The following is a 26,905-nucleotide window of genomic DNA, read 5'->3' on the forward strand; positions in this document are numbered from 1 at the left end:
CTCTCTTGAGAACTCATTAACCTATTACAGACTTTGAAATGTTTTACTCTTTTAAGATACCCTAGACTTCCTCTCTCTGTTAATGGCTTTGGGACTTTTTAGTCACATTGGGCCCTCTTTATCCCTTATGGGGTTGCAGGCCCTTTTTCATCTCCAGCTCTTAGTAATATTAGAGACATTTCTTTCACAAGTCTTTGTCACTTTGTAACACAATCATCTCATGGCAACATGAGATAATGGTATAGCCTTATAGCCCGCCGTAGCGGGCTATACCGGCTATTAAAGGCCCCCTGCAGCATTAAAGGCCCGAGCCGAAGGCGAGGGACTTTAACAAAGCAGAGGGACTTTAAAAGCCAGTATAGCCCTGCTACGAAGGGCTATAAGGCTATTAGAACATTCTGCCACTCAAGGGCAGATTTTTCTAACAACTAAAACAAAGACTTCAGGGAGTGCAAGTGGATTGAAATTCCCCCAGGCTCCCTGAGCCTTTTTTCACAGCCAGAGCTGTGAACAAAGAAACATTTGAATGTTGGAGCGCTGGGCTTATACCAGCCATTATAAGCCCTGATCCCTCCATTGTTTTCAATGGAGCTACCAACATTCCAATGTTCTAATATAGCCTTATAGCCCGCCGTAGAGGGCTATACCGGCTATTCAATAAACTTGAACTTAAAAAATGGCCCGCTGCAGTGTTAAAGGTCAAAGGCGAGGGACTTTAACAAAGCAGAGGGACTTTAACCCTTTCCATGCTCATGACGAGCTCAGCTCGTCATGATGCACGGTTGAGCTGTGCTGATGACGAGCTGAGCTCGTCATGAAACTATGGAAATGGGCATCATCCAGCACCGGAGGGGAAAACACCTAGCAGCGAAGGTGTTAAAAGCCAGTATAGGCCTGCTTCGAAGGGCTATAAAGCTATTAGAACATTCTGCCACTAGAGGGCAGAATGTTCTAACAACTAAAACAAAGACTTCAGGGAGCGCGAGGGGATTGGAATCCCCCAGGTTCCTTGAAGCCTTTGTTCACAGCCAGAGCTGTGAACAAAGAAACTTTGGAATGTTGGAGCTCCAGGCTTATACCAGCCATTATAAGCCCGGAGCACTCCATTGTTTTCAATGGAGCTCCCAATATTCCAATGTTCTAATAAGTATTTAGTGACTTTAGACCTCCTCAATCTCTTAATAATGCTGAACCTTCTTCGCTCTTTACAGATTTTGTACCTTTGGCTCCACAAAGTGAAAATAACCTATTTTCCCTTTTAGAGACTCTTGAACTTTATCCCTTTTTAGTTATTTTAGACTTCACCCTTTTCACCCTTTAACAATTCCAAGGATTTGGTCCATATCCACATCTTAGTGGTGGTTGTTTTTACATCTTAGTGTCTTTGGACCTTTCCATCATCTTAGTGATATTAGAACAGCTTCACCTCTTTTTGAATTTAAACCTTATTTGCTTTGTACAAACATTGGTGCTTCTTTGTTATTCTGAAGCTTAATTTCTATCTTTAATTTCCATCTTTCAGTGTCTTTATGGCTGTTAAATGTTCTACTGTGCTTTGGGACTTACTGCCCCCCTTCGTCTCTTTGGGACACTGCACATTTATTTCTCATTATTTGGTGACATTGGAAATACTACACCTCTATGTGCATTTGGGCATTGGTCATTGGTAAGTGGCTTTGGACCTTCTTTAACAACAATTGACTGGAGGCCTTTTAATCTTGTGACTTTTGACCTTCTGCATATCTTAATGGATTTGAATCTTCTGACATCTGAAAGTGTTTCACAATTGCATGATTCACTAGTTACTGAATAATTATGCACAGACCTCAGTTGGATGGATGATGTCCATGCCAGATGTAATGGGCAACCTGTGAGCCCTTTGTCTACTTTGTTCACTCCTTTTTCTTCTGTAGTTCCTGTACTTTCTATGGGTAGGTCATGCAAAGGTTACCTCGACTAATGCCAAGTCACTAAATAGATCCCGCAATGATATGCTCTGTCTGAATAAGGATGGTTTTGTAAGATAAGTTATTTTGCTTCAGAACAATGCTGGATTCAAATGCTCCCACATAAGGCTTCATTCAGAATGTCATATAATACTATTTTAAAAATGTATCATCTTCACTTATATAGAACTTTCTTTATGGGTTTACTGAGTGCCTGAATTTAGTGTTTAGTACCTATAAAGCATATACAACAATTCTGCAATCTTTTTCATGGGCTGTGTTGCAGTACTCCCTTAGGGGTGATGCTAGATGTTAATGAAATGTACATAAAACAGAAAAATAGACAAATAGCAAGAACTGAAAGAAGTCACGCTTCTACAACATGTTAACATGATAAACAACACCCAGACCTCATCCAATGCATCATTTATGTATTTCTTTTGTAGATTCTCATCAACACTTTCTTTTTGCCAGAAGTTACCTGAATACTTGGATAAGTGAAGGCCACATTGAGGATCTGATTTTAAATGTAATGATGCACTATGCTTTCGGTAGTGCTAGCTAGTCAGTACGTGCACCGAGAAAATACCATACTCCGGCATGTTTATTAGCCTATTCCATATTCAGTATAATTAGAAAAATTTAAAATGATGTACTCAGATGGTGAGGAGTGAGCACTAGAAAGGGACTTTGTAGACAACAAAACCAATATAAGTACCAACATTTCAAAAGAACCAACACTTACAGGGTAGCTTCACTAACAGCAGTACAGCACCACATCTACTATCAACAGGCACTGTTTCTCCATACCCCTGCACCGGCGCTCTTCGAGCCTGCCTTACCCCACGCACACATTCTTGAACCACTGTGCAAGTGTGTGATGTATAGGACAACTCTGTACTGAAAAGGTATCCTTCCAGTACAAAATATTACGTTTAGACATAGTATAAAACTTTTTTCACATTGGATGTGTGCTATACAGTACTGCACTGATGCAATGTTGGAAAAGTTAGGAGAAATAAAAACATTTCTACTTTTTAATGCATGCCCCAAAGAGGCATTGACTGACATATTCAGTAGATTGGGCACTGTGTTAAACCCCACCCATGGGATGCCCCTTTGACACAAAGAAATAGAAAGCCGCACTAGCATTAGATTGTGTTACTTTAGAGCTACTGTCCAGAGCAAATGAAGTTTTGCACTGGAAGTAAATCCCAACTCAATAGTTTTTTTCAGGTTTTTATCCCTTTTATGATGTAACCCCACAAAACATCAGTATATCTGCCTCTTCAAGTAATTACATCACAGTAGGGAGAAAGATTCTGGCGACTCAGTTTTCAATTACAATTGTGTTAAAGGATAGCTAGGATTGGCCCCAAAGTCTGTGTATCAACCGTTCAGATACTAACAGGAACAGTGTTTTGAGCAAGATCACTATTTAAATACACTTGAAATAACATCGGAAAGTATTCATTCTATGAAACTATAAAGAGGGCAAATGACTGGCATTCACAACAAGAGAATTCTGTGTCTAACACAAAATAAGAAGACGACTGCTGGATATATGAATCTTTAAGTGCATTCAAGCTCCAAATTCTCTGAATTGTGGGTAACTGTATGTGATAAAAGGTTTTTAAATTCTTCACTATAAAACAAATTTTATAAAGTAAAGGAAAGTTAGTTAATACACTGGCTAGTAAAGTTGTTCTAGAAGGAGCCAATTATTTCTGTGACTAACGTCCAATTGTTCCTAAGGGACTTCTGCTGTTAAAATAGTTTCCTGTTCAGATGATATCTGCTAATACAGGGCATTGATGGCCTATAAGGCATTGGTGGGTGGTGCTTGTGGTATCAGTGTAGACAAAGGGAGCCAGCATGAGTTGTGTGATTTTCAAAAATTTTTCCTATAAAATCTTAATCCAGATTCTCAACATGGCATTCATTTTTTCAAACAATGCGGTATTCTGTAGACAAAAGTGCAGAAGAGAATTTAAGTATTTTGAGAGTTTGTTCTACTTTCACTTACATCTAAACACTTCCAGACCCCACTTTTAATTTCTTTTTACACTGCTTCTCATAATTTGTTTGGTGTGATTCGCATACCTACGGCAGCAAGTGAGGGGGGGCCAGGCCAGGAGTCGGTCTCAATCTTTGGGATCGCGTTGGGTTCTGGAGCATGGGCTGCTGGGAACGTGGAGGACTTGATGATATCGTCGGAGTTGTTCTGGGCTGCCAAGGCAGCTGCATCTAAATAGCAATCAGGGATTGAACTTAGCTCTATTTTACAATTTTAGGCCAGGTTGTGTTAGCCTTCAAAGTATATAACCCCCTTGAGATGTCTCGATGGGTTATGCCCCTCCCATTTGCTTCACATCAGATGGTGAGGAGAAGACAGAAACCTGTAACAGGAATACATATGGCTCCATGTGTACTATTTGGAAGAAAGTGTAACATTTTTGCTTAGGATTCACAGCCTTTGCATTAATGAAACAGGTCATTTAACTAAGTACAAGCCAGTGTCTCCTCAGGTAACAGCTGTATTCTGCAGTGTGGCTTAAGGCATGCACCTTTAAAGGCCTGGCATCTATTGCACAAGACCATAGAGAGAAATTCATTATGCTACTCCTCACAAGCTGTGGCATGTCATTACTGCAGCGTTCTGTTTATTGGCAGAGTTATTCTGCTGCCATTCATTTTTGTAGCTACTTTGGCATTGAAAAAGAACATGCACCAATGACAGCCCAAAACACAGCCCACACTGCACAATGGATAAACCAAGCCAGAGAACACAGATTAGTGAATGTATCTTTCCCATTATTTTGCCTTCTGATTATCCTGAAACCTAATGAAGGGAAAAATAATGTGTTGATGAACTCTGAACAGGCTTGGTGACATGCAGGCCTTATAAAAGTTATGTTAGAGGAAGGGATGTAGAATTCCATGGAATACTGCTGGTCCAAAAGATTACTCAGCTGAATGGTTTTGTCATGCAACTCTGCATGGCCACAGTTCTCAGCATGGATATAATGTGATTTAGCTGCTTTTTGCATATTGAGAAGGACAGAATTGAGTAATTTAATGGCATGTAGGCCAGTGAAGTTAATACCCTGCTTGCACTAATAATAGTTCAGCTTTCTTTCTGGTTCTCAAAGAGGTCCACCCACCTGCAACTCTGACCACGCTGACACACATCACAAAAGATGTCACAAGTGGTATTTACACCAGAGTGGCAGTCAGAGGAGCAGGTCTGTGGAAGGTGCTCTGGTACACATGGAGCCATATTTATTATACCGTTCCAGTTTACTGAACCTTTTACTGTTTCAGGAGAACAAAGCATGCATCTTGCATTTATTAGAAAGATTAGTAATGAAAGCAAGCGTAAAAAGACAAAGATCAATCTGGATCCTGTCAAAGGGCCAAGTTCACGACTTACACTTATCCAGAAAACGCATTTACTTCGCATTTTTAGATTACCAAATGAGAATGTTTGGAAGACACCAGAAAGGAGGCATTAGTGTAGAGCACCCGCACATGCCAAAAATGAAAGCTGCATGGGATACTAAGAGCCTATATTTATCACAGTAACGGCTACCCCCTATTATTATGCACCAGGACCCCCTTTCCATGACCATCGGAATTACCAGGCTGAAAAACCACCCACTGTAAATTTATCTTCCCTCTTTGGAATTTAACCCCGTGGGCGATTTAACTTTCCCAAACTAAAAACACACTTTATTCCCATTTGACAACTTCTTTTGGGTGCATGAATTCCTCCAATAATACCTGGAGAAGTCTGTGCAGGGAAAAACACTGGATTCTGAATTGCTACACAACTTCAACTTTGAATATACTGGCCCACTATTTATGTAAATGCTATATATGTGTAGACTACACTGTCGCTTTATAGGTAGGAAACCTTAAGGGACCTCCCAACTATGACTAAGATCTACTCAGGGATCCATAAAATGAGCAGATGAGCACTAGATCCTTGCCTAATTGCCAAAGCAAGCACTGACCTAAAAAATGATTCCATCTAGATTCGTTGTACGTCAACTTATCTTATGCGGATAAGCAGGAAATCTGGTAGGAAACCAGGCCACTGAAAACTATGCTGGACATCCGTGCCCCACATTATCACACTTTTAAGGAAGTGTATTGCCTTTTTCCAACTGAGGGTGCCTTGGTTCAGATTCCTCTGATTGGCTATGGTGTAAGACCAGATTTGCAGCTGGCTGGCCCTACACTAACATGAACTGGAAACAGAACATGTTGAAAGATAATTAGATACTTATACAGCCATGGCAAACAACTTAGACACCGGATGACTGCTTAGAAGCTAGAAAGATTAGCCAATTGCTAATGTGAGTGTGGCTTCGTGCCCCAACCCTCAACAAAAAAGAGGCAGCAATTAAAATAACCAAAGATTGCCTTGTTCACTACACCCAACCTTCCTCAGGAATCATTTGTAGTAGTATCTCCCATCAGAGCAGTCCGACTGACCTCTGAATAGAAGGTCTTGCACATGAAACAGGACAGGCACAGCAAGCACTTGGACAATCATTTATACACCCGGAAGCTGTCAGGATTTGGGGGGAAGCAGAACCGGATATGAATTCATGAAGAACTAGCTCACCCATGTCGTCATCCAATGGGCCAAACAGTATGAATTTGTGCTCACAGTTACACTTTAATGTCTCCACTGTTTTGCTTGGATTAACTCCCTTCTTATTGATATTTTACCTTCTACATACATAGGGCATTCTTTGCTAATTATATTCTTTTATATACCCTCCTTAGACGTGAGAATCAGCCCTGCTCCTATCCACACTGAGCATGTGAAAAGCAGCCAGTCTTGTCCGGAATGGAACTAGCGACTATGTGTTTTGCCACCCTACCGACTGGATGACACCTATTTGGCACTGCAGTACTGGTGCTATGTCTAGAAGCAGCTCAAACAGAAAAGTTAACGGGGCAGAAAGAGCGCTGCTAAGAAAAGCGTGGGACCAGACAGGCTAATTAATGCCATTGACAAACAGACCAAAGTAGATGAACAAACTTATGAAAAGTTTACTCTAACTAAAGTATATTGAGCTTTTTCCTCAGCGAGCACAAAATATTTGGTATTATTAATTTTAATTGTAAAGTGTCACATCGCTTTGATTTGGATATTATGATTCCTCTACATCTCCCAGTGGCGGAGGGCCTGCAGACTGCACTGAAGTAGTAGTGGCAGACAAATGTTAATCAAATGGAAATTCTGAATGGAACCTTCTCAGATGGGCAGTGACAAAAGTAGGGAGGATTGAGAGATGCACATTTCTGTTAGACCTCTGTGCTTGAGCATGTATGAGCACTGTCCAACTGTGCGCCGCTACTAAACTGTTTCCACATCACACTTCTACCATGTATGGCCCAGTTTACAATATTATAATATTTCTGCATAATGAGTAGATGTTTATATATATATATATATATATATATATATATATATATATATATATATATATATATATATATATATATATATATATATATATATATATATATATATATATATGTTGATTCATTTCTTGTTCTCACTTGTTGCTTTCTTGGGGCGATTTGATTTTGAGTTTCTCCTACGTGTTTGTCGTTGTCCATACAAGACTATTCGCGAAGTTGTTCTTTTCAACTTGCATGGACCATGGGGATTTAGCAGCAGGTGGAATTTGAAGCTGCAGCAAAGCAATAGCAGCGAAAGCGCTTTCACATCACTGTATAAAAGCATGACTTCGAACAGTACTTACGGGTTAGAATGGAGGTCAGTAGATAAACACGCACATATTAATTGGATATTTAGACACAGACATACACAAATTTCACACAAAAAAGAAGAAAACAAAACAACAACAACACTATGTTATGGGGGTGAACAAAAATAAACATCATGGTTGCAAATGAAAGGATGCATGGCATATCACAGCTACTTTCAAATAAAGGGTTATACCATAACAGCCTCCATCTGGCGGTATATGCTTTCTTTGTCTGTGCCTTTAGAACTAATTCTGAGGGTCAGTGAATTAGCCCATTGATGCAAATATTTTCACCTAATGTCTTTAATCAAACCAGATTAACTGTTCTTCAACTCACAGGTTACAAGCCAAAAGTCGGATGACTATAAATAGAGGAAACTACAAAAAAGTACTAAACGCAAATATATTGAAAATAAATTGCACAGTTATTGGCTACACATAAAGACCACCTGTTCCAGTTTCTTGGCTATGATAGCACAGCAGAACCACTCAGTGTTTACCTCGGCTTTACCTCGGTCTTGTTGGTTATTCTCAGTGCCTGTCCCAGGGCTTTAGGTTCTGATACTGATTTTGCCCTATCGTTTCCATTACAAGGTAGATCAATGGACTTACCGCACTTTCTTTGAATTAAAGTTTTCTGTTGTTGCTCTTGCACCCTCTTCACATGGGACAAGGCTTATGATCTTTACTCAATTGGGGGTCATAACACCATTTCGAGCTGGGAGACAGTATTCTTTTAGGTGAAGCCCGCACCATGCACAATTAAGAGAAAGTCCATTGTGCATATTACTACTGGTGGACTATCAGTTTAAAGTGGCATAGTGTAAATTACATCACGTTACTTAGCCCCCGTGTACTCTTAATTTTGTATCTTAAAATAAACAACACATTTGATCTGTGTGGCGCATCTCGAGTACGCTTGATATTTCTAGGAGCCTCAAAAGACACATGCGCCAGGCAGGCATGCAGCCATGCACAATTGAACATCTCTAATATACAAGAATGCTACTTTACCATGCTGCTTGTAGATGGGTGGCTTCCTGTATATGTTCACGCCGTGATCTGTGGAAAGGAAGACGCATAATAAGGTAAGTCGCAAGGTCAGGCTCAGTGGCAAGATGTCTACATATCCCAACACACGTGGGGGACATAGAAGGGGTGCTGGATGTCAAACAAGTGGAAGGTCCACACACAAAAGACAAAGATTTGGTGACAAGTTACATACACGTAGTGGAGATGGGTGTCCCTTCTTGTTTACCCAGAGGAGTGTGAAAATATGAAAAAGGTGAGAGGTGTTCATATGGCAGCAGGTAGAGACAAAAAAGTTGGAGACTGCTAATACAAGCCATAAACAATGGTTTGAAGGTTTGACTCTGAAAGCCATTTCGCGAGGGCGTGATTGAGCACCACTGTGGCACCATATATCAAAAATGATCTTAAGCCATTCACGACCTCAAGTTCCTTTTCAGTTAAAGCAATGAGACAATGGAGTGCAAAGACAGAATTATGGAGCAGTTGCAAGGTGAATCAATTTTTACCGTTCTCAAGGAAAATCACCCACACCTGGAAGAAGTGTCTTAGGAGTCTCGGATCACTGAAGAGAAGCTGTCGGATCAGGAAGGCAATGTTGGGAAAATAGGATTTGCATTGACTACTCAGCACAATACTGAGTATAGATTTCCTTTTGGATTAGAACTTTTGATGATACATTTTAAACATATACAAAGGTAAAATATTCTTCATTCTCTGGACTAGATGCAGAGGTGCTTTACAGAGGCACCAGCATGTTATGAATTCTCCCATTTTCCGTGAGATCAAGCCAGCATCGAACTCGCTGTGGGTGGGTGCCATTAATATGAATGATTCCAAGTGCCATGAAAATGGCTCAACCCCTTTCAATAGTGTTCAACTATACTGAAAATAAAGTACTGTTTGTCTGTCTCCAGTCCATTCGTAAGGCTTCACCTTCCCGGACCGGGTATCTTGATCGAGTGGGACTGGTTTTCTTGATGCATTTGCCATCATATCAAACCAGAAGCATGACGTGCAACCTTCCTACACAGGTATGATTCAACCAAATTACCTAGATTTTATGGCTCATTGGACAATCAGGTCGTTCACGTAATACACTCACTGAAGTGTCTCAAGCAATCTTACTGGTACACATTTCTGTGATCTGGAATGGGTAACAGGAAAGGTCGGCTCTGTCACGATTAAAACTTGCTTTCGTAAAAGGCAGGGAAACAATTTTTCATCATGTGGCAGAGCTCATGCAGGTAACCATCCCGATTAGTAGTATACTTCCGCAGGTGAGCAGTGAAGCATTCCAACAGCATGGTTGCTGTAGACAAGAACATCATACAGGCCTAAGTAAAAGTTTTGTTCAGCGCTCATTTGAAAGGAGGATAGCCTCTGACAGAACAATCCAAGTCAGGGCTTTTATCCCTCTGCTTTCTTTTTCTTCGTATAGATAAGTTCATTTATTTAGTTATACACATACATTTATTTAGTAAAACATATGAAAGGGCTTGCATCTTTCAGCTTTTGATTTGGTTACAAAAGGATCCAAATAGAAGGGCTACACATTGATGCTACTTTGCTACTTTCTTTGGCTCGAGATCCTAACTCTTTGATGGATCACAGAAAGTGCTCTTAGAACTGTCATCACTGCTCTCCATCTCCAGGGCGAATGAAGACAGACAACATTGGAGGGAAGATGTTGTTCCAAACTCTCTTTTCTAAAGCACAGATTCAAGCCCCCATGTGTTCCCTATCAGAGGTGATCTCCTATTTTGTGAGTGAAAGCATCCTGAGAAGACGGAGATGCCAACGTTACTTTCTCACCTTCATTATTCAGCTAAAAGAGAACTAGATTTACCTTCAGCAATTGAACCTATTTTGGCCAATTTGCCTGAGTAAACTTTGGACAAGGTCTCGGTCTCAGATCCTGAATACTGAAGAGTTGAAGCAGCTCTGAAGGAAAGCTTCGCTGCATTGCATTTGTCAGGGCTGATGTGAACACCCTATATGCATCCCTTATTAAGGATATTCAAAATGGGGATTGGGTAGAATTTAGTTTACTTGCTCTCACAATTTCACTTTGGCTAGTCCAGTCGTCCTAGAGATTTGCAAATGGTTCACAGTTCCTCAAGTGGATAGATATCCTGCCTTCTTCTCACAATGCCCTTCTTCCTGGTCATGTATCAGGTATCAGGAGATAGAACCACATGGATGGATTCTCTTTCCTACCTCTGTCTCACTTCTCTTCTTTACGCATTCCCTCTGATTCCTAGACTTCTACTTCATCTTTACCTGGAACACACAAAGCTCACTCTAGTGTTCTATTTCGGTCCTGCAGGGGAAGATTTCCTTTTCCACAGATCAGGGTTCATGCACTCAAATACATTTTTACCAGAACCCTTATACTCTTCAGATCCCTCTTGTTCATAGGGCCTCTTGCCAGTGCCTTTGTCCGTCAGCTTGTAGGCTGACAGGGGGATCTCAAGCAGTTAGGTCTTGCGTTCCCTTTAACGACATCAGATTAGGAAACCCATCATTTGTCTACCAAATTGTATATAATAATATAGACATTGTGGTTCCTTCTCTACCTGGTGTTCAAACAACTATTTAGTTCCTTGTAGGTGTGACCCAAGATGGATTTGATAGATTCTGCAAGGCAGATTTGATCTGGTTCCAGCAGTTTGTTAGGGTCCAATGAGCAGCTAGTAAATCTGTAAGTGCACCTAATAGCGGACTTTCAGATATGGAGATCTGAGGTTATAGACTGTTATATATTGTGTCTCTTTGTCAACCTTTTATGATTCCAGCTTTGAATCTTCCTTCAGTCCTCAAAGTTTTACAACTCCCTACTTTCCAGCCTTTGGTTGATATGGAGCTGAAATATTTGGCTTTGAACATTGTTTTTGCTAATGGCAATTACTTCTGCCACCAGACTAGCTGAGATCGCTTTCCCTATACAGCAGATTTTTCACAACAGGATAGGTTCACTTTAAGAGCCAGGATTCCATCCTCTTCCCCAAACTCTACTCCTCCTCTTGGCATTTGCTGGATGTAGTTTGTGCTGTGAAGTTTTTTTCTCTCCAGATTTGCTGATTTCAGCACAAAGGTTGAAGGCTTCTATCTCTTGTTCAAGCTGATTGATCAGAAGTGTATATCACTAGGCTTATCCATCGCAGAATTAATTACTTTATGTTATACAGTGCATGCCTGAATCAACTCGAGGCATGATGTTTCTTGGACAGAGTCTGCAGGGGCCACCATTCAAAATACGCGCAAAGCTGAATATTGGTGCACCCTCTACTTTAGATGACCACTATCGGTTGGAAGTTTGAGTCCAATCATTGTTTAGAATTCGGTCCATAAGATTGACAGCCTCCTTTTCAAAATAAGTTACAATGATACGCGAAAGCTTGGAATCAAATATAGTTTTGAACATCATTCTAGAATTTTGTATCTTATTTTTTTGATAATCGAGTCATAAATCGCCAATGTGGAATATACGTATAAGAATAGGACATGGGCAGGAGTGAGATAATGCTCAGATTGATTACAGATAATCTTCAATACTCAAGATCATTCTTCCTTGTTCTGGTACTTCCATCCCTCCCACTGCTCTATGATCCCCATGTTTGGGGAATACAGGACATGAGATGAGCCCTTCCCTTTTTTACGTTGACTGGTGAGAGGTGGAGTTATGAGAAGAAGCAGATGAGAGGGTAGGGTGGAGAGAGGATTAAGAATCTAGTGAAGCTACGTTGTGTGGTGCCTGAGGGAGTGGAATACCCATATATTTTAAGTACTGGGATGAGAAAGGGCAATCAGAGTAATGAAAGGAGCATTACATATTAACTGCAATTAAGGCACTGTATTTAAGCTTGAGATTCTCCCTCTCTAAAAGGGAAAACAAAAGTAGGGAATTTCACTGGCCCTAGCTGACTACAAAAGCCTTTCTCCTGTTTTAAATAGTTTGCGTCAGCTGTAAAGGTAACACGATAAAAAAGATATAAAATATAAATTGTAAAACTTTACACTTAAAAACACTGATTGCCAAATATATGCCAAATATACATTTCTCTCTACAAAAAAAACCAAAATACATCTGAACCTTGTATCAAGACTTTGCCCCCGAATATACCAAGATTGGAGGTGAAAAAATGAATTAACCTAAATCTACCGTTGATTGCAAGTGAGTTTAGCTATATTTAGGAATCTATAAAAAATGAATAGAGATAGACCAATCTCTTGGTAGGGAAAATGTATGTATGTTCATATTTTTAATCTTTTTTTTGCAGTTTGCCTTTTGTAGTCTCTTTTTTTCACACAAAATCTGCAAGCACAGGTGGCCGAGTGTGTCTACATCAAATGAACATCCTCAGGGCTATGTAGAACAATCAGAAACTTGGAGTGCCATGTCATTTTAATATAACAGTAAAAAGATAGTTAATTTAGTGAAAAACACTTTTCGCAATAATGAAACAGGCACTGGAAAGAGAACACAAAACTTTAATATCATACCTGGGAAAATAACTTCAAGAAACACCAAAACATTCACCTCTCCAAAATCTGATCTATGAGGCTATGTCTTAGACAGTGGCAAGAAAATTCATAAGCGTGCTCTAATCCACCAACATTTTTAGATAAATATAACCCACTTTCCACATCCAAGAGGATGCAACCAGAAGTGGTAACACTGTTGTTACCAGAAATGTATGAGGTTCCAGCAAAATTGCATTAAATTGCATCAATGAGCATCCTCAGTCAGTGTGGTGCACGTTTGGAAATATGTATTTTTTATATTAGTATTACTAAGTGTGCAATCCATGTCTGGTTTCAAAACATGATGCGTTGCCTGAACCTCTGAAAATCAATTAAACTACATCCTGGCTGGGGCAGCTACATACACTGAACAGTAGGCCTTGACTCCAGCGTGTGAACATCTGTTCTGACTGACTCCGTGCTGTAATTGGTCAGAAGGCAGCAGAGTTTGGGCAATTGAGGTGCTCTTGTTGACTGGTTCGAATGACATCAGAATGAGGTATACGAAACTTCAATACATCAGCTCCCGATTGGAGGAGGTATAAAGGACACACTTTCCAGTGACTGTATATTTACGGTGCCCTCACGCTTTCCAGCCAATTAAACACTCTCTTAGTTCCTTCCTTGCACCAGTGTACAAAGATACACACTACTTTAAGGGAAGTAGGTACTCTTCAGCAAATTTACAATTAGCTCACCAATCAAATTCACCAACACTAACTTTGTCTCACATATATTATCAAGTGATTCAAATGGCAACAGCATCCTCTTATGCAACCATAAGGCTCAAAACACTATATGGTGTCTCTAGACAAGGTCTTATCCAACCATGAGCCAAGTAAGCATATGTTTAATTACTTTTTAATATCAGCAAAGCTTCTTTTCTTCAATCCTTTAAAATGTATGGGGGGGGGGGGGGCTGGTCCACATAGAGTTCCCCTGCAGTATTATAATTTGTGACATAAAGGATAGATCTTGTTCTAGTGTTGTTCACTTTTTAAGGCGTACTTTTCAAACCCATCAATTAAGTTCTGTGATCATGGAATCAAAGAACACTTTTGCTCAGTTTTGAATGTATTACATTAGCAAATGTTAAGCTGTGTACTTAATCTTAGGTGTCTACAAGCTAAAGAGTTCAATAGAAAGTAGGGAGCTCTCAGGTATTCTATGCTCCAGTGTAGAGTCTTGTTACTTCAACGGGCCAGTCTGAACTTCTACTACTCCTTTTAGGAAACAGAAAGTTCAAAGAGGTTAGTGTTGATCACAGTTTCCCAGCTTTTAAATAATATTTCGTGGTCTGTTGTGTTCAATGATGCCTAGTTATTTATTTATTTGCATATTCATATGTTTTATATGGCACAAGCATATCCAGAGACCAGTAGACCACTTCACAACACCAGTAAAGATAGTCATAGAATTAAACACTAAATCAATCTGGAAAAACAACAGACTGAAAACTAAACATGTATGCAGCAAAGCAGATGTTCTCAGAAGGCAGTAGTTCACTGAGAGTTCACAATATATCATTTGAGGAGGAATACATATGTCCAGCATATGCCTACACCTCTGGATACGAGGAGAGAAGCAAATAAGAATTAATGTAGGAATGTGAAATTCTACTTTCTCTATGTTGTGTGTGTTAGTTATTTCTCTGTCTTGAATCTGCGCGAAGCTACTGACATGAACAGGGTATGACTTGCTTTTTTATTTTTCCTTTTTGGTTTTACTCTGTGATGTTTGCATCACATCTAACCAGCTGAATGCCAATATTTGTAGGAAGGTGATGAAGGAAATCAACTCCAGGTGTTTTTGATAAATGTTGGGACTGATGTTTCAAATCGGTTTTTTTCCATATTCTGTCAATCGGAAAATGTATTATTAACGGGCCACTGACTGTACCAACAACTGAGACACTTCCTCTGCGGCATATAAGACAAAAGTATTGTTTCCCTTACCTGCAGGTTGGATAAGCACGGTAAGAATGCCAGCAAGGAATATTTCAGAGGTCAAATGCCTCTGATAAAACATGCATGTGGAATACCTTTGAGGAAAACACAACATGGAATGCTTCTGTGGGGAAAGGAGAACTAAGTATCTTTAAGTAAATTAAAAATGCAAAACTGCCAATGAAAAAAGTGTGTAATTCCTCAAAGTAAAACATCTGTGTGGAATACCGATCAGGAAGAAACAGTGAATAATATCTCTAAGGACTTATGGGATATCACTAAGCAAATATAACTTAGATGAAAACCTGAGAGAAAAAATAGAATACCTTCAAGTAAAAAAAAAAAGTAAGATCAATGTGTAAAGGAGTTCTCACACACTCAAGCAGCACTTCAGGAAGCGTTAAGGAAAGCATGGTTAACCTAAACAAAAAACAAAAATAGTGTGGAATTTGTATGAGGAGAACAGCTTTGAAGAGAATATATTTGTCAGATTTTGGGGTATGTTTTGAAAGCAAAATAAGTGTGCAGAAATTCATGACAAATGAGTGCTAAATGCCTTTGCCAAAGAAAACAAATTTAGAACACCTATAAGAACAAAAAAAGCACGTAGAGTAGATTTCCAGAATGTCCGACTCTAAGACACCCACAACATGTGTGTAGTGCCAGTCACATCTTGAAAAGCACTTTCTTCCAATACAGTACAGAGAGTGAAACAACAGTGTTCAACATCTTTACAGAAGAACAGGGTTAAGAGTTGCACTCCCCAGTGGAACAGCATGACGTGATGTGAGACAAGACGAGACAAGACACTACTACATTCTACACTGGGACACGGGGTCCGACATGGGACCAGCTCCTACCTGGTAAATGGAAATGCTTAGGGGCCTGGGCGTAAGTCGGAGTTACAGGGCGACTGTCTGACCGACAGGGGAGAGGGGAGTTGCGGCCGCTAGATGTCTCATTGCCTCCAATGAGAAGAGCGGATAAGGAGGAAAGGGAAGGGACAACATGAGAAATAGGAAAGCAAATCACAAAGCGAGCAGGAAAAAATAAACAGTAGAGAAGGAAAGCAAAATACATCGAGAAAGGAAAACGAGATTTAAGCCGCAAATGTTAATACGTTTGCAAGCATAGGTCGGTTTCCACTTCACCACACGCAAAAATACATGTAAGGAATAGATTATGGACAGGAGGTACAGCTTGGTAGTCAACAGTATATTTCAGAAGGCACATGCATGCAGTGCTGCCAGCACGGCAGGTTACATTGGAGGTACAATAGCTCACAAGGTAAGTGGTGGTGCATTAGTGCAAGGGCCATCAATGCAGGGACTATATTAGCTCAACAGTGATTAGCTTTTTTATATGTGCAGTTAAGATTTTTTCAATTCCTATACATTAATATTGGTCCTGACCAGCTAGAAATCTCCTGGGCATGGATCTGCTGCAACGAATTAAATGGAATCTAAGTATCTATAGCAGAAAAGGGCACCCAAGAGATCAGTGAGAGAGGTAGAGGTAATGTGGTGAGAAGAGTATGAGCTGTGGAAATGCCTTTGCAATGTCTGACTGTAAAGAATTTGTGGCTTCAATAGGCCCTGCATCAATAGCACTCTGAAACATTTGGCATGCCATCTTATACTATGCATGTGATGGGCACATCCAAACAAAATCGTGGAGGAATGGAGACATGTCAGTGGGAGCACAATTACTGAACATGCACTCCTAGTGGAGATTGCAATGGGCTGCTCCACACCACTGCAGTAAGACCAACTTTGACTTCTTTAGTCAGACTTGGCAGAAGCTGAGTGGCTATAAATCTCTTCTGCAAAAACAGAAATGGCTCTGGCTCTACAACTTTTCACTACTAGAGCCAAGCAGGTTATTGTTTACCTCCTCCCCACTGGGCACAGGACTGCAATTCACAATTATATTACTGAACACAATTCTGAAATATCAATCGGGAGTAGGAAGAGTCAGCCGGATGTGCAACATGACCAGCGGACTCTGCTCCATCATTACGTCACTTAATCTCCACTTTTTCCAGTCGACCAGTCAGCCCCTCCAGTCAACAACTTCTGTAGGACCGGCAGACTCGAGGTGACTCGACACTGAGATTCCTTACAAGAGCTTTCACAAGATCTACCAAAATGTCAGCGAGTAGAACAACATGCCCTTTAAACTCTTTATCATATACAACAAGTCTTAAAGTAGTAAAAAAATTCAGATACAAACCAGTGTTGGGCACTAGTAGACAAAGTGAATCCCTAAACCAGCAAAGTTGAGTGTAGTTGGGAATGTTGCACTTCACGAAGTAGTGCTATTTCCTCAACTTCTCCAGTAGTGTAATTTTCCTTCCCGCACCCAGCACTACCTAGGGAGAATAGCCACCGTCCTCACTTCAATAGCCTTTTGTGATAAGTGTTTGTTTGTTGTCTATAAATGTATTTTTTTTTCACGCTATGTAATATCAGATGCAGATGGGTGTCACAGGAATCACTACTATACCAATATTTACACCAATCATTTCTACAACCCTAAAAGCATTCATGAAAATTCAGCAAATTCTTTTAAATATGCCTGAGACCTACTTTTGGTATCCCTTTTGCCATATAGCACCACCTTCATATAAACAATTTGACTTGAGCATATTGTTTTTTTTTCAATTGTTTGCATTTTTAACCAGTATCCTTTCACTGGGTCAGATTCAATGAATGACTTATTTTTCTTACATCATAATGAGCATTTGGTAATTAAACAAAGACGGTCCAATTAGCAAAGCTTTTTGATACGTATAAAGAATGCCCTGTTCACGAAGGTACAGAGCACATGTTAAAGAATATTTTACATGTGTGCAAAGTATATGCATACTTTTCAAATGAGTTTGCAAAAGTGGGCAATTTTAGAGGAATGGTCAAGGACCCAAATTGCAAATTTTGGGCACACCCACAAAATAATAACTTTTAGTTGTTATACCTAAGTGAATACACCAAAATGGACTCTGCAAATAGCACAGATGTTCAGTAAAGTTCACCAATTGGTGCGGTATTTACAAAATGTATGAGGAAAGCATGTGCGGAAATATTAAATATTATGAGGTTGAGCCAAAGAACGGTGTGTATAAATTAATATGAATCCTACTTTATGTATTATTTTTAAGGGAATGTACGTAAACGCCGAAAAACTCTATAACACAAGCACTTCCATAAGCATAACTTGAATATTAAGTAATACAAATGGCTACAGGTCTGATTTAGAGTTTGGAAGACGGGTTACTCCATAACAAACGTGACTCCTATCCCGTCTGCTGTACTGCAAGTGCCATAGGATATAATGGATTAGTAATACGGCATACAGGATATCAGTCATATTTGTGACGGAATAACATGGTTCACCAAACGCTAATTCAGGCCCTAAACCTATACATTCTAAAAAGGTACGAAAGTACTTGGTAGACATTAATGCACATATAATGGGTGGCTACAAAAGTCATGAAATGTCTTTTAATGTCCTACCTTTAAAATAACATTGAAAAGTATATGATCAAGCGTGCTTGATCCAAGCAGTTTGATTTAATCCATGCACCAACCGATGGGGGCAGTGCATGCAGGAGCAATGCTGACTTCCCCCATGGAGATAATAGCTCATTTAAACTGTGCAACTTTTTTCTCAATTTCTCTTCAGTTTTAGCATATATATATATATTCTTATCTGAGGGTCGTCTATGTTTTCAGGCAATTCTTTCCACTTTAAACAGTCCAAGTCACACCTGTGCTCTAATAACAACAGGCCATCGTACGCAGAGGTAAACCACTGAATATTTTTAATGCAATACCCAGCAAATATTTTCGATTTATGACTTTAAAGACTATGTTAATGATTTAGATAATTTTCTTTTTAGATGAATCTGCCGTAGTGAATTTGTATTTAGGAGACTAAAGTAATTCAAGATTGTGGCAGCCCACTCACTGAAGTTTTAAAATATTTGATATAACTAAAAAAGGGCGATCTGAGATGTATTCCACAAGGACTTTCCAGGAGACAGATGTCAGTGCCACCTACAGAGAGATGGAGTAAGAAGGCAAGAGAAAAGGGGCTCTGAATTTGTCCATAGACCTCATTTAAAAGCCCACATTGTGTTGGGAACGTTTTACAGCTCGGTATACAGAACATCCAATGGGAAGACTGCAGTGCAGATTGGTCAGAGACAGCTTGACTTGTCAAGTAAGAGTCATGGGACCGTCAACGGTCACTCAGGAGGCTAAGACTGGAAGAACCCAGATGTCAACACTCACTTAGAGTGACATAAGAAGTAGGCTGTCTGTGTGGGACCTTAGAGATAGGCCTAGGACTGTTACTGCTCTCTTCGCCCACCAATAAGAATTGGCCTTGGCATGGAAGTGGGTAAGCGGATATAATTTAGCAAGCTGTGGTGAGCAACAGAACTGTGATCCAACACTGAAGGAGGATCTCTGCAATAAACACCAAGCATGAGAAACAGAGCACGCTACTGTTTATCACTGATGTGCACAGACTAGCACTGATCGACAGAAAATGAGAGCACTCTGTACTGCAATACATGTCAGTGTTCACTAGGATACACTAGGAAAAATGATCAACGCACTGCAGGGCACGGGTAAACAGTGGAATGCAGGGTCCTCAAACAGCACTGACTGACAGTGGAAGCCAGAGTCATTCAACAGCGGAACTATGATAGATAGTGACAAATATTGTCCCTGCACTGCAGAGCATTGATAGACAGTGTACAACATGGTCAATGCACAGCAGAGCACAGGCAGATAACGGAAGACATGGCCAAGGTCTGGAGGGCACTGGCAGTCAATGGAAGACATGGCCATAGTACTGGAGTGCACTGGTAGACAATGGAAGACATGGACAATGTACTGGAGAGCACTGGCAGACAATAGAAGGCATGGCCAAGGTACTGGAGAGCACTGGCAAACAATGGAAGACATGGCCAATGTACTGGCGAGTACTGGCAAACAATGGAAGACATGGCCAATGTACTGGAGAGTACTGGCAAACAATGGAAGACATGGCCAATGTACTGGAGAGTACTGGAAGACAATGGAAGACATGGCCATGGTACTGGAGTGCACTGGCAGACAATGGAAGACTTGGCCATGGTACAGGTGAGCACTGGCAGACAATGGAAGACATGGCCATGGTACTGGAGTGCACTGGCAGACAATGGAAGACTTGGCCATGGTACAGGTGAGCACTGGCAGACAATGGAAGACATGGCCAAGATACTGGAGTTCACTGGCAGACAATGGAAGACATGGCCAAGGTACTGGAGTTCACTTGCAGACAATGGAAGACATGGGGTCTGCCTATGTAGAGTACAGGAAAACCTGGACAAGCATTTCAATCAGTACACCTGGTGCAAACGTACATAAAGCTTCGGCACACTTTTACCCTTAACATTTTAAAATAATTCTGTTCTCTTGAACAGCACCGACAAAGGAAAGCCTGTCACAGCACATGCAACAAGTGCATAAAATAATTGGAGACCAAAGAGCATGCCAAAGCAATGGAAGTGTAGGATGGGAGGGAAGTCACATACCTATGAAAAAGAATCCTGCAAGGAACAGCAAAAGAACAAACGTAAAGATACGGAGTAGATCAGGGATGGAACAGAAACAGGAGATGAAATGGAGGATGTCGCATGCAGGTTTGGCTAGCGTTACTGGTGTTGTGCATGGGTGGACATGCAGCAGCCACGCAGATGCCATGGAAATAACCAGATCACTCATATGAGAGAAGTATCCCACATTCTGATAGGTATAAATCTTCCACTTGTAATGCATTACCAGTAACACACATATTCAAGCAACATAAATACAGCAAGCAGTCTCTCAAATGACACTCACATACACCAATATCACGCTACCTCCTGGAGGACATCCTGCTCAGGCCGCAGCCAACAAACAAGCAACATGCAACAGGTTCAGACTGAAACAGATTCACATACAGCACAACTAGATGTTAAGCGCTGCATGATTCTTGGTATGTCACTTATACACCAATCTGTTTTTCAATCACAATAAGGTGTCTAAACTCCTTGGCCCTCATTCCAAGTTGTGTGCAGTAGTAATTTCACATGTTTTTTTTTCATTACTGACCCAAATTTACAAGTTTTAGAGGGTGAAAAATTCCAACCAGTAAAACCAAATACTGTTGTGCTTACATATTTTAACTGATGGGAGCAGATGAAAAATATGAATGGAAAAAGTGCCCAGAATCCAGCATAATTTGCAGTAATTGATCCAGTAATTTCAGTTTCCGCATGCGTAATGGCTGGTAGGAGAGACCACATTTTTGGACTATGAAGATTACTGCCAGGTTCAACAATGATTGTTTTCTATAGTTTGTTACAGGGGCACACATATAGAACTGGTTTTCATGTTTGGTAAATATCACTGCAGATCTGTTCATATTCACTTGTATTCATTTTCTGACATTATTCACTTGCTAGATGAAATATAGAAAACTATAACGAAATATTATAGCCTAAAATATATCATTTAATTAAACCCCGACTCAGGGCCTGATTTAGAGTTTAGTGTCAGCTTATCTTTTGCTTTAGGAGGCGGGTGAAGTTGGTTCTACATTATACGCATCAGGCCATGTTGCGGATGCTTTGGATGTGCATTTTTGAGCAGTTGGAGTTTTGCAACACCGATAGTGCACCTAGTATTGTATGCCTGTTGCTCTTACACAGTTATACCAAGACCTGTAATCCAGGAACTCTCTCCATGTGGTTGCAGGAAGAGGGAGAGAGACATGGAGGAATGTCTGTTACATGTTCTGAACGTGATGCACCATTCACAATGCTTTACTTTCTGTTCTTTAGAAAGGACTGACACACTTTTCTGTTGGTCAGGCCTGCAAGATGCATCTTTTTACTGCAGGGAGAAGGAAGCAAAGTGGAAAGCATTGACAGAAGGAGGCAATGAAAACACCTGACCTGCACTCTGGCACAATGCAGTCTTTTTGATCTTGGTCTTGCAAGTTAACAAACACTAGGTTATTGGCACTCGCATTCCTAGCATGCAACACACAAGGACGCAAGACACAACATGGCACCTGTGTGTGCGTGTACAGATTTTGCAAGCTGAACACTAGCAAAATGTTTGCACGCTTCAAAAGCCTTATTGTTGTGACAAAACATGGCTGTGTTTCTAAAGGGATGGGGGTTCAGACTTTCTTCACAGTAACATTTTACTCTGACATTTTGCCTCCTGTATTCAAACATTGCCAGCTCTGCACTCCCATTAACTTCCCTGGAGGAGCAGGAATGGTACAAGGTCTATCTCAAGTTACCCTCCAAACTCCTGGGCGCCAATGGAAAATCTCAGTCACGCAAAGAAAACTACAATATTCTTGTCTTTTTCTTTGATCAGTGTTCAAATTCATATCATAAGACATTTGAGGCACCAATATGGTGTGGGATGGAGGTGGCCGTCTCTGTATATTACATATTACACTGGAGGGTGGAGCATGATTATTTGTACTTTGTGACAAAGATTTCAGTAATTCAGCTGTCCGCTTTTCAGAGGTGAAACCCAGGCCCAAAATTACAATATGTAAATAAAGTATGCATATTTAAAGAGTATGCAAAAGGTAAAGATGCAGCAAGGTCCTATAACTGTATCAAGCGAACCTCAAGGCAAGATCATAAATCACAAGGCAGCTATATGAGTGGTTTGACATGTCACTGAAATGCCCGTGTGCCATTATGCTACTACTATTAGTTACTTGGGTGACAGAGTTGCGTTGACACACTCTTTATCCCACAGTTTTGAAATAATATTCCAAACATATTATCACAGGTGCTTCAACAAGAGAAGAGACCAGCCACCCATGCTTTCCAGAATCAGGACGAATCTCAACAGTATAAATAAAAAGTAACAAGTCTTGTAAGCACACCAAAGAACCACCAAGTCTTTCTATTAAAGTTCACAGTATTCTTTATGTTTGTTGTTCTCTGTGTTCCAATAACACTAGCCACCACGTATTTCGTCTGGTGCTTTTTTGCCGCAACTTTATCAGGGCTTTGATTTAATTGAAGTTTTGTGTATGAGGAATCTTCCAGATGAGTTATTCAGTATTATAAAAAACTGCTTTCTGTGTCATAAGTTATTAACTGTACAGACACGGTGTGTCATAACGGTTCAGGACTTTAGCAGTAAATATTTGAAAGGCTCTAGTATGGTTTCACGTGTTTGCGAGCTAATGTCAATTTCGAGTGTCTGTGTGGAAATATGTTGGCTAGTTTACTTGGAACACGGAGAACAATAAAAAGAAAAGACTACTGTGAACTATAACAAGAAGAACTTGGTGTAAGTTTGCTGTGCTAATGTGACTAGTTTTTCCCCATTTGCTTGTTAGTGGCTGCATGCATTAGAGCCAGCTTGTATGGAATGCTATTGGCTTGGGTTCACCTTTATCCATTAAGCCAGCATTTGTCAGATTGAAGGTTACATCTGTAATACTGGGTTGAACCTGAAAGGTCACACAAAGGAGCAGACTCGACTGAGTGTGCTTGTGTGCAGGCCCCCTATATCTGGTTTGGCTTACATCTAGCTGGCGGTGACCTGCAGTGGCGTAGATAAATTGTTACACCAAACTGTGTGCATCTATTCATCTGTACGATGCCAGAGATGGGAAATTTTTACTCCATCACTGTCTGTTGTGGACATTTGGAGGACAGAGGTGTCATTACTGCCCAGGCCTTGTGCTTGTGCTACAAACTGTATTTATAGATCTTACAGCACAGCTGCTCTATTTGTTACTGGCAAGGCAGTAAACAAGACTAAAAGCATTAGATGGTGCCCGAGATGCAGGATCTGCAATGTATTCTCTTTATTTGCAGGACATTTGGAAATTCGTCCTTTCCCTACGAAGGTGCCTGCTGCAACATGTTGACCTGGACCCCAACAACTATTGACATTCCTGCACATGAGATAGAGAGGGGTTTAGTTTGGAAGGCTGGAACCACAATGCAGATGTCACCACAGTCATTGCTTGTGCACGGGCATGGGGGCATTGGACACATATATGGCTGAAGAAGATGACTGCCTCCCAACGCAGAGCAATTGGGCCTTTCTTTGTTGTGTGTGGGCTGATAAATGAAGTTGGCAAGAGTTGAATCTGGAATCTGGAAGCGCCGTCACATATTTCTCTGTGTTGAGCTACATCCAAGCCCAAGATTCTTCGCCTGTAATTTCTCTACTTGTTGTTTTTGCATAAATGAACTTGTTTAATGCATGGCGCTTCTATTTCTGTAATTTATCCTAAAGAACTGCTGTGCTGTAAATTTGGAAAAAGATGATATGTTTAAATGAAGAGAAATTCAAAAGAACCATTGAGAATTCGAAATGAAGGATTATTTTTCTTTTTATATGTGATGTTTAACACTTGAAAGACAGCAGAGTTTTATTTATCTCAGCAAGAGGATAGTGTCTGGGCCCATTCATAATATGTAATATACTTCCGGATTCTCCAGAGAGGGCATCAGGAAATGACATAGCTCTTCTGGACAAAGATGTTACATCATTTCAAAAATGCCCACCAGTGTAATGGCACAGTGTGAAGACATGCTGACAGCTACAGGGCTACTTCTGGGAGATCTACCCAATTAGCCTTTCTGTAAACGCTAACAAATCTCCCTGTATTATGTGTGCTAGTTACAGAGGCCCGTCTCCTTACCTTTAACATGGGGGATGTAGTGGTGGTGTCGAAAGGGGGAGTTAGGGCGAGAGTCACTGTGGGTGGAGCTGAAACTGCTAGTGCGCAGGTGTGATACCCGCTGCACACCAGGAGAGAGCAGCTCTGCGGCAGAGAGGAAACATGGAGGGGTGGGATGAGAGGGAAAGGGTAAAAACAGAAAGAAAAGAAAAAGAAATCAATGAAAAGAGAGAAAAATGAAACCAAAACATATGGGAGGTGGAAAAGGGGAGTCAAAGTAAAAGAGCATTGACAATTAGCAGGCTGAAAAGCAGGAAGAAAGAAAGGTTAAAAAAGTCCAGGGATACATTAACTTCAAGCAAAGCTCATGGACATTTCAAACATGTAGCAATGTTCAATATTCAGTCTGACGTTATCACAGTTAAAGTAAATAAGCATTTGAGCTTCATGTTATAATCCATTGCTTTTCATGCAAAGCAGAAATTTCAGAGGACAAGGGACAGCGTTAAGTGACACCACTCAGTAATATGAGGATTACACTTCGCCCTCCCTTAAGAGATGCATGTTTGGATATTATTTAGGGTTTCACACATAATTTGCATGTTTTTTTACCCATTGAAAGGAGGAAGGGAATACTTTTTGAAGCCACTTGGAGAAATTGCTGAAAAAATGTGCACCCAACATAGAGACTCGTGGGAGAGGAATGATCTTTTATATGCAGGATACATTTTGCATGTGTGGGGTTCTCAGAGGATTCTAACAGGGGTACAGGAGTATTTGTATGGACAAGGGCCCTCAGGCTGTAAAACAGGCAGGATTTATGTGCACCTCCACATCTGTCAAAAATACGTTTTTAAGAAGCAAGGGAAATATCCTGTGATTGGATACGTTTTGGGTTCACAATATACAGAAGATGGAAGTTGTGTCTGCCTACGATTGATGTATTCAACTGCATATTTTTGTTTGTTAACGTTCTTCTATTGAACAATACATTCACATTGGTATTCCATTTTACAATATGTATCTGTCTCAGTCAGACAACCACCATAAAAGTCTGAAAAATGTACTTGTTATCTTCCTGTATTGGGTCTCCCCAAAGCTTCATACATCCATTGCATGTGGTGCAGACTTATCAGCTGAAGATCTGGAAAGAATAGCTTTCATCGTAGCATTTGTTCTGCGAGTACTCTTCTTTCCATGGGGCACCATAATGTTCAATTGTGCAAATACTTTTGGTGCAACTTTAAAAAGAACTGAAGTGGTCTATATGTGTCTGTCTGCACACTCTTTCCCATGAGCCTCAACCGTTAGGACAAAATATAGCAATGAGTAAACCTAAAAGCATCATCTGCAATCATCAAGAGAGGAAGCATTCACAAAGTCAGTATACGTGGTTTGGGCTGCTGACCTTTTGGCTTTGCCAAAGTTTATTTTGTGTTTTTTTTTGTATAAAAGCACACATTGTAAGAAAACAAACATTGTCTAATAGTCAATATAGACAAGTATATTTTGTGTAAAAACACACAAAGCACCAGTGGTCTTTAGCACTGAAAGAGACCACCTTTGTGCATTATTCACAATGTGCAAGAGCATAATGCTGTCACTCAGAATCAGGTAAGCCAATGACTGAAGGGGACTAAGCTTGTCGCCCATTCTGTATGCTGCAGAGGGCAGTGGCAAAGTGTAAATGACACTACAGCAGACCAATGGATGAAGAGGACATACTGAAAGCCTCTAAGTACGTATAGTATGTTTATTTGTATTAACAAAAGGTCTTGGCTAACGCCGTACCCAATTAAGAGCGGATCAAAAGGTGAAGGAGACTGGATTGATATGTCTCAAATATCTAACATAACAAGTTACTGTGACACTGGCGTTTCTTCCCTTGTTCTTCCATAAACATGCAAATCAGCAGTATTTAAATTATAGCAAGGATATGACCTTGTCAAAGGAA

The 26,905-nt window shown here is 40.4% G+C and overlaps 1 protein-coding gene across 17 annotated transcripts in view; it reads right to left on the minus strand.

Annotated features, from left to right (window-relative positions):
• ABLIM1 (actin binding LIM protein 1) overlaps positions 1 to 26,905 on the minus strand; it is an 899,845-nt gene that overhangs the window by 41,299 nt on the left and 831,641 nt on the right. For 8 of the 17 annotated variants that reach the window (XR_015295979.1, XM_086922894.1, XM_086922895.1 and 5 more), the window contains 5 exons: positions 24,973 to 25,095; positions 20,825 to 20,839; positions 16,101 to 16,205; positions 8,753 to 8,800; positions 4,050 to 4,193 (listed from right to left, as the gene is read on the minus strand). Coding sequence is in view for 15 of the 17 variants with exons in the window: in XM_086922894.1 (XP_086779020.1) it covers positions 4,050 to 4,193; positions 8,753 to 8,800; positions 16,101 to 16,205; positions 20,825 to 20,839; positions 24,973 to 25,095 (435 nt within the window). In the remaining 2 variants the exon portion in view is untranslated. The remainder of the gene's footprint in view (positions 1 to 4,049; positions 4,194 to 8,752; positions 8,801 to 16,100; positions 16,206 to 20,824; positions 20,840 to 24,972; positions 25,096 to 26,905) is intronic. The other 9 variants (XM_086922886.1, XM_086922887.1, XR_015295980.1 and 6 more) reach the window with 8 other exon arrangements.

The sequence above is a fragment of the Lissotriton vulgaris genome, chromosome 5 (assembly GCF_964263255.1).
Source record: "Lissotriton vulgaris chromosome 5, aLisVul1.2, whole genome shotgun sequence".
Classification (NCBI taxonomy): Eukaryota; Metazoa; Chordata; class Amphibia; order Caudata; family Salamandridae; genus Lissotriton; species Lissotriton vulgaris.